Source organism: Peromyscus maniculatus, chromosome 4 (assembly GCF_049852395.1).
Source record: "Peromyscus maniculatus bairdii isolate BWxNUB_F1_BW_parent chromosome 4, HU_Pman_BW_mat_3.1, whole genome shotgun sequence".
In the NCBI taxonomy this organism is placed as follows: domain Eukaryota; kingdom Metazoa; phylum Chordata; class Mammalia; order Rodentia; family Cricetidae; genus Peromyscus; species Peromyscus maniculatus.
Genome location: NC_134855.1, coordinates 63,469,022 through 63,484,696, shown reverse-complemented (window position 1 = coordinate 63,484,696; position 15,675 = coordinate 63,469,022). Strand labels below are relative to the sequence as shown.

The 15,675-nt window shown below is 37.5% G+C and overlaps 1 protein-coding gene across 1 annotated transcript; it reads right to left on the bottom strand.

Moving 5' to 3' along the window:
- Positions 1-9,911: 9,911 nt before the first annotated feature.
- Positions 9,912-10,850, bottom strand: LOC102925106 (olfactory receptor 5J3). The gene has a single exon (XM_006989697.2). The coding sequence runs from the start codon at positions 10,848-10,850 to the stop codon at positions 9,912-9,914; it is 939 nt and encodes a 312-aa protein (XP_006989759.2).
- Positions 10,851-15,675: the final 4,825 nt, after the last annotated feature.

The following is a 15,675-nucleotide window of genomic DNA, read 5'->3' as shown; positions in this document are numbered from 1 at the left end:
TATCCAGTATTATATGTTATTACAATAAATTATAAAAAGGCAAATTCTATTTTGCAATATTCTTTTGTTTTTGCATATCATTAAGACAACTTGGATTTTTATCACATTCTTTATCTTTCTTATCAGCATAGTTTTTTCATTTATTTCTTATTCTATCCATTTTTTAGAAGATTTTTAATTTTTTGTGAGATTTCCCATTCCTTCCTCTAAACCCTCCCATTTACCCGTCTCCACTATCCTTCAAATTCATTGTCTATTTTTAATTGTTATTGCATGCATATATTTATATGTGTATGTATATACACATATATTCATAAATTTAGCTCATTCATTCCATACATTGTTAATTGTATAATTGTGCATGAATTCTTTTTGTGAAATTTAATATTCTGTTGTCTACAATACTCAAGCTATATCTTAGCTCTCTAGAATATCCATTGTACCTGACACTCTGTACTCTGTCATGCATATTTTTTACTGTCTGCTCCCATATTTTAGTAATTTGTTTATTATTTGAATTTCCACATGCACATGTGGATCATGTAGTACGTTTTGTTCAGAGTCTTATCTTCATTAGCAAGATCTCCTATAGGCTAACCTTTGCTATCACAAACTGAAGTTTCTACTTTCTTTGTTAAAGTTGAATAATAATCATTATGCATGTGCATAGATGTCCATTGCTGAAATTAATATGGAGTGAGTTATTTTTATCAGGTTATGGTTTATGAGACAGTGACTTCATAGCTGTGTACTCGGAGGAATGCAAGATTATGTTATGATTTTCAAATAAAATATTTAATATTCTCTGTTTTGCGTGTCCACAGTGGTTGCAGCAATCTGCACATCTTGTATGAGTCTATTTATTTTTATTATATATTTGGTGATACTTCTTTTCATTTCAATGGGAATATCTTTATATCCCACTAACAGAATACCCCTATGTTTATTATGCCTTGTGATCTTGTTTAAAATGTTCTTAAAACTTTTGTGTTAACATTTTATTGATATCTTCTTTTAAAACATTTATTGTTTGAGAATTTCTTTTCTTTATTTTGGAGCTTATAATTTAATTACAACATTTCTCTCTTCTCTTTCTTCCCTCTACATCCTCCCATAACTCTTTATACTCTCCTTAAAATTCATTTCCTCTTTTTTCTTCATTGATTGTTATCACAATGATATATTTAAATATATATACACATATATCCCTAAATATAAACTATCCAATATGTATAATGCTACCTGTATGTTTATCTTAATATATGCATATATTATTTTAAGATCAAATGCACCGCCACTCACTACCTTCCAACTCCTTTCTTATTTGCCCCTTTTCTTTTGGAAACTCACACATGTTTTTCCAAACCCAATGAATCCACTGAGTGCTGCTAGTATATGCATGTGTGTAGGATCATCAACTTTTAATAATCATCAAAAATATTGGCTGGCATCTATATTTTCTTGCAGAATATTTGTTGGTGTTAGGGTGATTCTGTTCATGATGCAAGTATCCTCTTGTTTGTGTTTCTTGAAATAAATTAGTGTTATTGTTTTAAGTATATCTTAATTAGCACACAGATAACAGGTTTACTGTGGCATGCTTATATACAATTTTTTTGGATTTATCTTCTTCCCTAGTTACTCTCCTCTGTATCCCTACCTCTCTCCAGTGTGATCCCCTTCATCTCTAGTAGTGTAATTTCTTTGTTAATGTCTTGGAGATGCTATTATTCTCCTTACCTCTTTTCCATAAATCACTCTGTTCCCATCTCGGGATCTACTTTCTAGTTTCTAGGCCTACTCACATTTATATAAATACATAAATATAAGCATGAATAACCACAATTTTACATAAGATAGAAAATGCAATGTTTTTCTTACTAAGTCAGAGAGACACTTCAATAATATAATAATAACTAGTCTGTTAATTTTCATCAAACTTTAATAATTGCATTTTCCTTTTTGGATAATAAAATTTCATTATGTATATTTGTCCTTATTCATTCATCCTATTTAGCTTCTAGGCTAGTTCTATTTCTTTTTTAGATATTTTTATTTTATAATTAATTTAATTTTACATATCAGCCACAGATTCCCCTGTCCTCCCTCCTCCCAACCCCAGCTTTCTGCCCCCAATCCCCCCCCATTCCCACCTCCTCCAAGGCAAGGTCTCCCCTGGGGAGTCAGTTCAGCCTGGTACATCCAGTTGAGGCAGGTCCATTCCTATCCTCCCTACACCAAGGCTGAGCAAATTGTCTCAGCATAGGCCCTAGCTAGGTTCCAAAAAGCCAGCTCATGCACCAAGGACAGGTCTTGGTTCCACTGCCTGGGAGCCTCCTAAACAGTTCAAGCTAATCAACTGTCTCACTTATCCAGATGACCTGGCCCAGTTCCATGGGGACTCCTCAGCTATTGGTTCACAGTTCATGTGTTTCTTCTAGTTTGGCTATTTGTCCCTGTGCTTTTTTCAGTCATGATCTCATTATCTCTTGCTCATATAATCCCTCCTCTCTTTTGCCAATTGGACTCCTAGAGCTATTTCTAACTATTGTTAATAGTGATGGCATGATTCATGCATGTGAAGGTATCTCTATGGCAGGCTGTAAAGTCATGAAGGAATTTTTTTAAGATTGCATTGTTTCACTCTTGGAAATTTTGGTAGCATTCAAGTATATAACAATTGGTCGTTGGCCTTTTCTCTGTTGGGGTGTTTTTTACTGATTTTTGTACCACATCTTGACTTTGTATTTTATTCTACTTGTTTCAATGCTATTCTCTCAATGATTATGAATATATTCTATTATTATAGCTACACTTTATATAATCCTTAGAGGTAACATATTCCTATGACATTGGTTATAGCTTCTTATTTATGCAACATTGAACTTTGTCAGTTTAATTCACCATAATCCTTTCACCTGGAATAACCTTTACAATGTCTCAATTTTTATTTGTTTGTTTAAATATTCCTTCTTATTTTAAAAGTCAAACATGAGTTAAAATGTTTGATTTATCATTTTAAAAATATCTCTTGAGGCAGGAGAGTTAGTTTGGCTATTAAGAGTATTTGTTGTTGTTGCTTAAGATCCAGATTTGGTTCAAAACATCTTAATGGTGGCTCACAACCATTTGTAAATCCAAGTTTAGTGGCATCCCATCTCCTATTCTGGTCTTCACAAGCATACATATTCACATGATGCACATAAAAACACAAAGTCAGATACTAATGCACATAAACTACAACTAATTATTTTAATTAATTAATTAAATAATGAAAAGAAAACAAGTTTTGTGTTTTTAAAAAATTTATAAACTTTATAAAATCAATAAAATTGCCATACCTTTGGATGAAACCTTCTACTACCCAGAGGCCAGGCCCACATCCTGAAACCCAAAGGACCCCCAGCCAGTTCAGAAGCCACACGCATGCATAGCCAGAACTTCAGCCCAAACTTGGGCAGCCACCACCTGCTGCACCAGAGGTGATCCAGGCTATCAGAAGTACAGCCTCCAATGCAGGCAGAGACACTCTACTCAACCATATGCCATGGGATCGAGAAGATCAGAGAGAAAACAGAAACTAAAAAAGAAAACAGGCATTTATAAAAGCCAAATCTAGAAACTGGCATCCAGACCTATAATCACTACAAATCCAGATACCTAAACTTAAGTGTAAAAATACAAATAACAGCAATCAACACTTTATGTCACTACCAGAGCCCAGCCATAGCTCTATGGAGGGCCAAGAATATTCCAACACAGCAGAAGCACAAGAAAAAATTCTTAAAACCAATTTTATGATGTAATAGAGGTTCTTAAAGAGCAGATAAAAAATTCCCTTAATGAAATCAATGAAGAGAAAAAAAAACTGGAGGAAATCAACAAATCCCCCAAAGAGTGACATAAAGCCAAGAAAAAACAAACAAACAAACAGGTGGAGGAAAATATTCAAGACATGAAAATCAAAATAGAAGCAATAAAGAAGACACAAACTGAGGGAATTCAAAAAATGGAGAAAATCTGGGTAAGTGAACAGAAACTATAAATGCAAGCATTACCAACAGAATTCAAGAGATGGAAGAGAAATAAGGCATTGAAGATATGAAAGAAGAAATAAATTCATCAACCAAAGAAAATGTTATAGCTAAAAAATATCCTAACATAAAACATTCAGGAAATCTGGTACATAGTGTAAAGATCAAACCTAAGAATAATAGGAATAGAGAAAGGTGAAGATTCCCAGCTCAAAAACCAAGAAAATATATATAACAATGTCATAGAAGAAAATTTTCCTAACCTAAAGAAGGACATGCCTATAAAGGTACAAGAAGGATACAGTATACCAAATAGACTGTACCAGAAAAAATAAACCTAGCCACATAATAATCAAAACACTAAACATACAGGACAAAGAAAGAATATTAAAAACTGCAAGAGAAAAAGGTCAAGTAACATTAAAAGGCAGACCTATAAGAATTATACCTGACTTCTCAATGAAGACTCTAAAAGCCAGAAGAACCCTGACAGATGTTCCTGCAGACTCTAGGAGACCACAGATGCCAGCCCAGACTAATATATTCAGCAAAATATTCAATCATTGTAGATGGAGAAACAAGATATTTCATGACAATGTCAAATTAAGAGAGTATCTATCCACAAATCCAGCCTGACATAAGGCACTAAAAGGGAATCTCCAACCCTAGGAAGTTAATTACAGAATGGATAAAGAAAATGTGGTACATTTACACAACGGATTATTACTCAGCTATTAAAAATGATGACATCATGAAATTTGTAGGCAAATAGATGGAACTAGAAAAGATCATCTTGAGTGTGGTAACCCAGATCCAGAAAGACAAGCATGGTATGTACTCACTTATAAGTGTATATTAGCTGTTCAGTAAAGGATAATCATGCTATAATCCACAGACCCAGAGAAGCTAAATAACAAGGAAGGATCAATGGAGGACACATGAATTTCCACAGGAAAGGGAAATAGAATAGGTTTTGGATGGACTTGGGGCAGGTAGGAAAGGGAATAGGAGAGATCAGGCAGTGGGTGGAAGGGACAGAGGGAGAGAGAAAAGTACTGGGAGAGACAATTAGAATTAGGGATTTTTCAGGGGGTGAGTCAAAGTAGAAACCTAGTGCAGTGGACAGTCCCTAGCAAAGTCTCCTAGTAGTCGGGGATACAGAACCCAAGCTGGCTTTCTTCTATAACCAGACAAGGCTCCTAGCAATGGGACTAGGGCATCAATTCAGCCACAAAACCTTCAACCTACAATCTGTCCTGCCTTCAGGATGTGAAAGGGCTCAGAACTTGTGGGAGTGGCCGACCAATGACTGGTCCAACTTGAAACCCATGCCACTAGAGGGAGCCCATGCCTAACAGTGCAACAGGAGACAGACTAGCTGAGAGATCTAGGATAAAACCAAACACAACTGGGAAAAATGTCATAAAATGATTCCTAACAATATTCTGCTATACTCATAGATTGGTGACTAGCCTACCAACCATCAGAGGGGTGTCATCCAGCAACTTATAGAAACAGATGCAGAGACCCACAACCAAATACTAGGCAGAGCCAGGGAACCCCCACAGAGAGGGAGAGAACATGGCCTGCAAAATCAACTAAACAGGCCTCATAGATCCAGTACGGGGTCTGAGCTAGGCCCTCTGCATGGATCTTATGGCTGTGTAGCTTGGTGTTCTTGTGGGACCCCTAACAGTGGAAAAGGAGGGGGCTGGAGCCTCTGATTCTTTTGCCTTTGTTTGGGACCCTTTTCCTCCTACTGAGTTCCCCAGTCCAACCTTGATAATGAGGGTTTGTACCTAGTCGTATCGTAACTTGTTAGGTCATGTTTGGTGGATATCCCTGGGAGGCCTTCTTTTTTATTCTTTCCTTTCCTTTTCTTTTCTTTTTTTTTTCTTTCTTTCCTTTCCTTTTTTTTTTTTTTGAAGGGAAACAGGGCAGGTGTGAATCTGGAGCAGAAGGGAGGTCAGAGGAGGGACTGGGAGTAATGGAGGGAGTGGAAATTTTGGTTGAGATGTAATTTATGAGAGAAGAATAAAAAAAGCGATCTTATCAAACAAAGAAATAGTAAAATGCACATTATAATATAGAATATAATCTCAGTATTTGCAACTAACAAAGGGCCAAATTCTAAATTCTCAGCATTTATAATCAACAAGAACTTAAGTTAGAAATATTTTATTAAAATCTGTGAACAAACTCAGTTATAACATTTTCCTAAAAACAGGTTTCTGAACTTACCTATGACTTTCAATGTAGAAAACATTTTCTTCTTATTTTGGGTAACTTTATGACTCATCTAATGATTATTAATTCTCTTAAGACAAATTTTACTTAATATAGAATTCTTGCTCAAATATGTATTTGCGTGGCTGTGAGTTCTGTTTTTAAAATGATATCTTCATTTACTAGTTTTAAGATAGTGTCCTAAAGATAACCATCTGCTCATTATTTGCTTGTGTATGTATTTATAGAAAATGCACCATCATGCTATGATTAGCGATATTTACCCATGGCCAAGTTTATGAGAGATTTCTCAATAAATCATCATGTCTGTTGAAAAGTTAAAATAGTTATTTCCAATCACAAAGATGATTTGCTATCATACATTTAAGTGCCTGGGGCAGCTTCTGGTTATTATATTACCAAAGTATAGTTGGGAAAAATCAAATGTAGTCCATGGCAAAAGCATAAATATCAGCAAGTTTGTTTCCCTGGTAAATAGCTATATGTTTAAATTATCATTTAATCTTCAGTATATAGTAATGTATGCATATCAATAAAACTTATTGTCACAAATTTAAATATTGAGGCTGGGAGAATAGTGCTGCCTGGGTAAGCCAGAAGACCGGCACACTGATGCAGCAGGGATCTTAAATGGTCTTACTAATAAAATCAAACCTACAGCCAGGTACTGGGGTGAATGCTGGAAGATCAGAGAAGCAGAAGAAGCCACAGCCACCTCACCTTGCCAGTTCCTCAGCTGATCCTGTTTCCTCAGACTGGAAGCCTCTGAGTCCTCATCCAGAATGAATCTCAGCTGAACTGTTGCTCAAAAGCCTAAAAGCTTAACCAGCCTAGTTTCTGGTTTTTAGGCCTTATATGCCTTTCTGCTTTCTGCCCTCACTTCCTGGGATTAAAGGCATGAGTCCCCATGCCTGGCTGTTTCCAATGTGGCCTTGAACTCACAAAGATCCAGATTGATTTCTGCCTCTGGAATGCTAGGATTAAAGGCGTGAGTGCCATGATTTTCTAGCCTCTGTGTCTAGTGGCTTTTCTGTTCTCTGACCCCAGATAAGTTTATTAGGGTGCACGATATTTGGGGAACACAAAACCACCACACTCTGATCTCCATAATTCACTTAAGTATCAAGTAAGTATAGACACCAACCTGTAATGCCAGCCCAGGAAAATGGGGAAGGATTAGGAACCTCTTGAGCAACTTGCCAAGTACAATTATTGGTATGAAGGAACTGCCAATGTGATTGAGAAATGCCACCTCAGAAACTAAAGTGGAAGGATTATTGAAGAAGATTTATGCTATCAACTTCATTTCTGGACAAGCTCTTACACATACTTGCATATGCACCCTCACACATAAGTGATCATACCTATGCACACAAACTCACAAAGACACACAACAATAAGAAATCCCAAATATTTAACTGATATTGATCATTTCATTGCTGCAATGTACTGTTTGCAATACCTGATGAAGATGGCTGTTTTATTAGGAGTTATATGTAGAACAGGACTTCTATTATATGTTAGTGAACAACATCATTACTTTAAACCTCCTACTATCTATCACTGAGTGATTCTAAAAACTCTATATGCAAAATTACCTACCTTTTAACTCTCTTATTTAAAAAAATTATGCCATATATTCCAATCATTCTTTTCCCTCACCTAACTCTTCCCAAATCCTTCCTTCCTCTCTACCCACTGAACTCCACAACCTTTCTTTCTCATTTAAGAAAATAAATGGACCTACTTTTTATAAATATATGTTGATGCAGCTAAGGAAAAGAAATATTAAGTTGTGCTGTTAACTTTGAAATTGACTTCTGGCATATGGAGTGTCTAAAATACTGCAAGGTAGGGGGCCAGGAATGAAAACCGGCTTTATCACTATGAAACATTTGTTTAATTAAACATCTGCATTTAAATATATAAGTGGTATAAAAGGCAGAATGTAGTAGATAATATAATGTATTTTAATATACAGAATCCACTGTGATATTATTCATAACATTTTTAGTATGATGTGTGCTCTTACATAAGTAGATGTTATGTAGCTACATAAACAATTCATACCAGATTGGCATGTACATACTATAATTATCAAATTATTTGAAGACTTCTAAATGTATGTATATATTCAGATTGTGAAAGAAATTCCTAAAGATAAACAAGGGTTAAAAAGTTATCTAATTCCCTGCACCTTGTCAGGGCAGCACAAGTGAGCCAACACAGCTCCGAAACTGTGACCATGAGAAAGCTGTTCCCATTACGCATCTGTCTTGTGGTGACATGGGCAAGGGAGAAGTGCCCTCTTCATCAATGCCAGAGACAAGTGGGAGACCTGGCCCTGTAAGAATGGGAGAACTATCCCTGATCCCTACCAGCTAGAACACTCTGGAGAGCAGGCCTTGCACCCCACCCGGGGCAGCACAATAGAGTCAACCCTGTTAGTGGAGGTGTAAGTGAGCCAGTGCCGAAATTGTGACCATGGGAGAGCTGTCCCAAGTTCCCATATTACAAACCAACCCTACAGCTGCCCAGGCCCAGACCCAGAGTTATTACTTGGCCTGCCCCAATATCCACCCCATCTATGATCCGCTAGAGTAGGTGAAGGGACCTGACCCACAAACCCAAAGATGCAAGATCTCCACAACACAGGGGTGTCAGTGGGATATCCAGAAAGAGTCTTAGTGTGTGCCCAGAATAGAACTGTATTGGAGACCAGGGATCAGATCAGTGAATCTTTGCAACAAACACTTGCAAGTAGAGATGTATGGACAAAGGGATACATGGTATGACTGGTTGGATCACAATGTGCCTTCCATAAGATTTTTAATTCCTTTCCCTTTTTATTTTTCTCATTTTATTTTCTTCATTTTTTTTCTCTTGAATTTTGTTTTATTCAGGGGAATGTGCAGGGGTGGAGGGCAGAATCAAAGGGATGGGGAATGAATGGGATCAAGATACATGATGCAAAGAACACATAGAATAAACAAATTTTATTTTTTTTAAAAAGGTGCCTAATTGTACCTACTATAGAGCGTTGTCATCCTGCATATAAATCTATTATTAGGATGTTAGAAATAATGCATACTGTTTATTTCTATGCTATTATATTTGCTTACTAATTCTTTCATGTCTAAAGAGAAAGGAGAATAGATTAATAAATACAAGGTAAAATATGTCAAGTAATATAATACCATCATTTAAATTACCTTATTAGATAGAAATTTCACCAGCATTTAAAAATTAATGTACATTTTAAACACAAAATCTATATAATAATCTATATAATAAATTTAGAACTTCTCATTCTTTAGAAAAGTTGTTATTTATTGCCAAAAGATATCAAGCACTCTTGTATTTATTTAATTTTCAAGTTTTAAAACATTTTAAAATTATATTTACTAATTAATTCAAATAATAACGATATTTTAAACAAAATACATTTAAATTACTTTTTAAATGAAATTACACACTGGATTATTTGACTTTCAAACTTATTTCTTCATGTCAAAAATAAGCATTGAGAATATAATTATTAAACACAAAATCTAGAATTGACTGAGTTAATGTAAATGTTACTGAGTGAAGACTGGTGATAAATGTGACAGAAATGCTGCTACTGTGTAATTAGCATGAGGAGAATTTCATTTCTATGGCTCTTCTTGCAGCTTCTTTCACTTCTTTGTTCCTGAGACTGTAAATCATTGGGTTTAGCATGGGAATCACCAGTGTATAGAACACAGACACCACCTTCTCTTGTTCTACTGAATACTGGGAACTTGGTTGAATGTAATTAAAGCTTAAGGTGCCATAAAATATAGTCACAGCAGTCAGGTGAGAGGCACAGGTAGAGAAGGCTTTCTTGCGTCCAGAAGCTGAATGGATTCTCAAAATGGCCACAGCAATGAATAAGTAGGAAATGACCACAATCAAGAGAGTGCCAATGGCAATAACTCCAGAGAAGATCAAGAGCAAAAATTCATTCATGGAGGTATCAGAACATGAGAGTATCAGCAGTGATGGGATATCACAGAAGAAGTGACCCACTACATTAGGCCCACAGAAAGACAACCTACCCAAACTTATGGTATGTGTCAAAGAGTTGATAATTCCGCCTATGACAGACCCAGTGACCAGCATGGTACACTTACCCTTAGACATGGCCACAGTATATAGCAAGGGGTTGACAATGGCCACATAACGGTCAAAAGCCATCACTGACAGCAGGAAGCCTTCTGTGGTAACAAGCACTCCAAAAAACAAATGTTGTACAATGCAGCCAGAGAAGGAGATGGTTTCCGTCACCACCAAGAAACTAATCAACATTTTTGGTGCAATGACTGATGAATAACAGGCATCTACAAATGAAAGACAACTGAGGAAGAAGTACATAGGTGTGTGGAGCTTGGGAGTGATTCGGATTAAGATAATCATGCCCAGATTCCCTACCAAAGTAACAGCATAAATCATCAGGAATAAGGCAAAGAGCACCATCTTCAGTTCAGCACTATCAGTCAGTCCCAAAAGAATGAACTCAGTAACAATTGTACAGTTCTCAGAAGCCATTCCCTTCCTTCAAACCTGAGAAGGGAAAGACAAGGGTTTAGTGTGTCTACAGAGGAACATGGTGTTTATTAAATTCAACCAGAGACATCCATATACTATGTAATAGTAAATAAATGAGGATTTGGTTGACCAAGATTTCTCTATTTGAAAATATCAGAATGGAGGTGATGTGAAGAGGAAACTGGAAAAATAGTTATGTGGATATGGCTGAGGAGGAAAAGGGAGATGAGAAGGAGGGATGAGGGTCAAAGAATGTCACCCGAGTTTTCTGATAAAGCCTTAAGAAATCATATTACTTTATATATACCTAAAATTATAAAAAAAATACATATAATACTGCCACTTGGACTGACAATGGGCACCACAAGGACCATATACTAGCTCTAGGCATGAGGAAAATCCTTTTGGTTATGGTATTCCAAAAAAATTCTCAAAACTATAAAGGCTGTTTGTTTTTGCCCTTTACTGCATCTAAGAGATTCGAGGTAAACCACTGTTGATGAAGACACCACATACTTGGGACACAGGAATAGCTGCATCTATTCTGAAAGCTCCCTTCCTCTGGCCTAGTTTCTATAGCAGCAGAGAGTTCTGTGCAAGCTGACAAGGGAGGGAAGCAACCAATAGTCTTACATAGCTATTTCAACTATGATACACAACAATAACCAGCCTGGCAAAGACAGTCATAAATATGCAATAGTGGCATATACATGTTGGCAGTAACCATCAGAAGTCTAAGCAGACTTAAGATCAAGTCAACAAGAAGGAAATCATGCTTAATACCAGGAACCTAGCCAGCTTCACTGGGCTTATGAAATCATGAATTTTATAAAATACTATACTACTGCCACTTTGCTAAACCAGAATAATCCCTTAATACATTTTAAATCTTAATTGTATAACCACAGATAAGTATAGCTCATCAAAAAAAAAAGCCTCTTTATACAGCAAGTGAAGACCAACAGGCTGTGAAAAATCCAAACCTACTGAATACTCTACATCAAAGTTCCCACATCTGCGGTTCAGAGAACATCACAGAAGAAGACATAGAAAGATTATAGGAGCCAGAATACCAGAAAGTCTACTATGGTATATAAACAAGACAAGGAACAATGGCAACACCAGTGAACATGTTGACATGGAAAGGGGAAATTCTGAAAGGTCAAATTCAGCCAAAGGATCACAGGCAAGCAATGACAGATGAAAGAAGGAGAATTAATTACCCTCTCTCCAGGGAGAGGGCATCCTGATTGTTTTCCAATACAAAATGACTAACCCTGAAACCATATGCACAAAAATAGACACAGCAAGTTGTATTCCTACATTTGTTCTCTCTCTCTCTCTCTCTCTCTCTCTCTCTCTCTCTCTCTCTCTCTCTCTCTCTATCTCTCTCTCTCTCACACACACACACACACACATACACAGAATGTAACAATAAAAATGAGGGTATCAATTTGAGAGTGAGGAGGAACATGGAAAGTCTTAGAATAAGGAAATAGAAGGTCAGTAATGATTAATTATATCAATTAAAAAATGTAAAGATTGGAGACTTAGAGACCAGCCCCCAGCTCCCATCCTGCCCCCGACTTCCCTTCTGGACCAGAGGTGAGTATCCGGCTCCAACCCGGACCCCATCCCTGGGCACCAGCCACTCCGGGAAATCCTGCCCAACTTGACCACAGGCTCTGGCCACCGGGCAGGTCCCCTTCTAGCCCCACCAGGAGGGATCCCCTTCTCCAAGCCCCCTGGCAGGCCCTGCAATCCCCGTGCCCTGCCCCCACGCCGATCTGCCCGAGACCCCAGCCACTTCCTGAGACTTAGAGACTGGCCCCCAGCTCCCATCCTGCCCCCAACTTCCCTTCTGGACCAGAGGTGAGTATCCGGCTCCAACAAGGACCCCATCCCTGGGCACCAGCCACTCCAGGAAATCCTGCCCAACTTGGCCACAGGCTCTGGCCACCGGGCGGGTACCCTTCTAGCCCCACCGGGAGGGATCCCCTTCTCCAAGCCCCCCGGCAGCCCCTGCAATCTCTGCGCCCTGCCCCCACCCCCATCTGCCTGAGACCCCAGCCACTTCCTGAGACTTAGAGACCGGCCCCCAGCTCCCATCCTGCCCCCGACTTCCCTTCTGGACCACAGAGTTGGACAAGAGAACTCCCTTTTGGACAAGAGAGAGAGTCTTCCTGAATCTGTCAGCTCTTTCTGAAACAAGTATACTGATAAGACCAAGAAGGAACCACGAGGAGATGGGCAGACGTCAAGGCAGAAGTACATACAACAAAATGAAGAGCAATACAGCATCACCAGAACCTAGCCCCCCTCCAACATCTAGACCTGAACACCAAAAATTGGAAGAAGCAGAAGAAAGTAGCCTTATGAGTAACTTCATGAAGAAGGTAGAGGCTTGTGTAGAGGAAAAGACAAGAAAATTGGAAGAACGCTGTAAACAACTAGAGGAAAGGGCAAACAAATTAGAAGAAAACAATAAAGCCCTCCAAGAAAACAATGAAGCCCTCCAAGAAAACAATAAATTCCTGGAAAAGAAAACAATAAAGTCCTGCAAGAAAACAATAAAGCACTGAAAGAAAATCATGAAAAAGTAATGAAACAAACAAAGGAAACAGTCCAAGAACTGAAAAGGGAAATTGAAAAAATAAAGAAGACACAAACAGAGGGAATGCTGGAAATAGAAAACCTGAGTAAAAGATCGGGAACTTCAGATGCAAGTATAACCAACAGAATGCAAGAGATGGAAGAGAGGATTTCTGGCATTGAAGACACAGTAGAAGAAATAGTTTCATCAGTCGAAGGAAACACTAAAGCCAACAAAGTCATGAACCAAAATGTCCAAGAAATTTGGGACACCATGAAAAGACCAAACCTATGAATTATAGGGATAGAAGAAGGTGAAGAATACCAACTCAAAGGCACAGAAAATATATTCAACAAAATTATAGAAGAAAACTTTCCCAACTTAAAGAAGGAAATGCCTATGAAGATACAAGAAGCCTATAGAACACCAAACAGACTAGACCCCCAAAAAAAGTCCCCTCGACACATAATAATTAAACAACTAAATGTACAGAATAAAGAAAGAATATTAAGAGCAGCCAAGGAAAAAGGCCAAGTGACCTATAAAGGTAAACCCATCAGAATAACACCCGACTTCTCAATGGAGACTTTGAAAGCCAGAAGGAACTCGACAGATGTAATGCAGACACTAAGAGACCATGGATGTCAGCCCAGACTAATATACCCAGCAAAACTTTCAATCATCATAGACGGAAGGAACAAGACATTCGAAGACAAAGCCAGATTTAAAAAATACCTATCCACAAACCCAGCCCCACAGAAAGCACTAGAAGGAAAATTCCAACCGAGGGAAGTCAGATAAACACTCGAAAACACAGGCAATAGATAAAGCCACAACAGTAAACCCCAAAGAAGAGAAGTACACACACACTACCACCAAAAATAACAGGGATGAAGAATCACTGGTCATTAATATCCCTTAATATCAATGGACTTAATTCACCTATAAAAAGACATAGACTTACAGAATGGATACGAAAGCAGGACCCATCTTTCTGCTACATACAAGAAACACATCTCAAATTCAAATACAGACACTACCTAAGAATAAAAGGCTGGGAAAAGACTTTTCAATCAAATGGTCTTAAGAAACAAGCAGGGGTAGCCATCCTGATATCCAACAAAATAGACTTCAAACTAAAATCAATCAAATGAGATCAAGAAGGACATTACATCCTCGTCACAGGAAAGATCGACCAAGATGAAGTTTCAATTCTGAACATTTATGCTCCAAACACAAGGGCACCCACATATGTAAAAGAAACATTACTAAAGCTTAAACCACATATAAAACCCCACACATTAATAGTGGGAGATCTCAACACCCCACTTTCACCACTGGACAGATCTCTCAAATCGAAACTTAACAGAGAAATAAAGGACTTAACTGATGTCATGACCCAATTGGACCTAATAGATATCTACAGAACATTCCATCCTAACAAGAAAGAATATACCTTCTTCACAGCACCCCATGGAACTTTCTCTAAAATCGACCACATACTTGGCCACAAAGCAAATCTCAACAGATACAAAACAATCAGAATAACCTCCTGTGTTCTATCAGACCACCATGGTTTAAAGTTAGATTTCAACAACAACAAAAACTACAGAAAACCTACAATCTCATGGAAACTGAATAATGCTCAACTGAATCACCAATGGGTTAAGGAAGAAATAAAGAAAGAAATTAAAGACTTCCTAGAGATCAATGAAAATGAAGACATCACATACACAAACTTATGGGACACTATGAAAGCAGTGTTAAGAGGGAAATTCATAGCACTAAATGCCCACATAAAGAAGTTGGAGAAATCCCACACTAGTGACTTAACAGCACATCTGAAAGCTCTAGAACAAGAAGAAGCAAAGTCTCCCAGGAAGAATAGACGCCAGGAAATTATCAAAGTGAGAGGTGAAATTAATAAATTAGAAACTAAGAGAATAATACAAAAAATTAATGAAACAAAGAGTTGGTTCTTTGAGAAAATCAACAAGATAGACAAGCCCTTATCCAAACTAACCAAAAGACAGAGAGAGAGAATCCAAATCAACAAAATCAGAAATGAAAAGGGGGACATAACAACAGACATTGAGGAAATCCAGAGAATTATAAGGTCATATTTCAAAAACCTCTACTCCACAAAACTGGAAAACCTAAAAGAAATGGACATTTTTCTGGATAGATACCACATACCTAAGTTAAATCAAGACCAGATAAACTATTTAAATA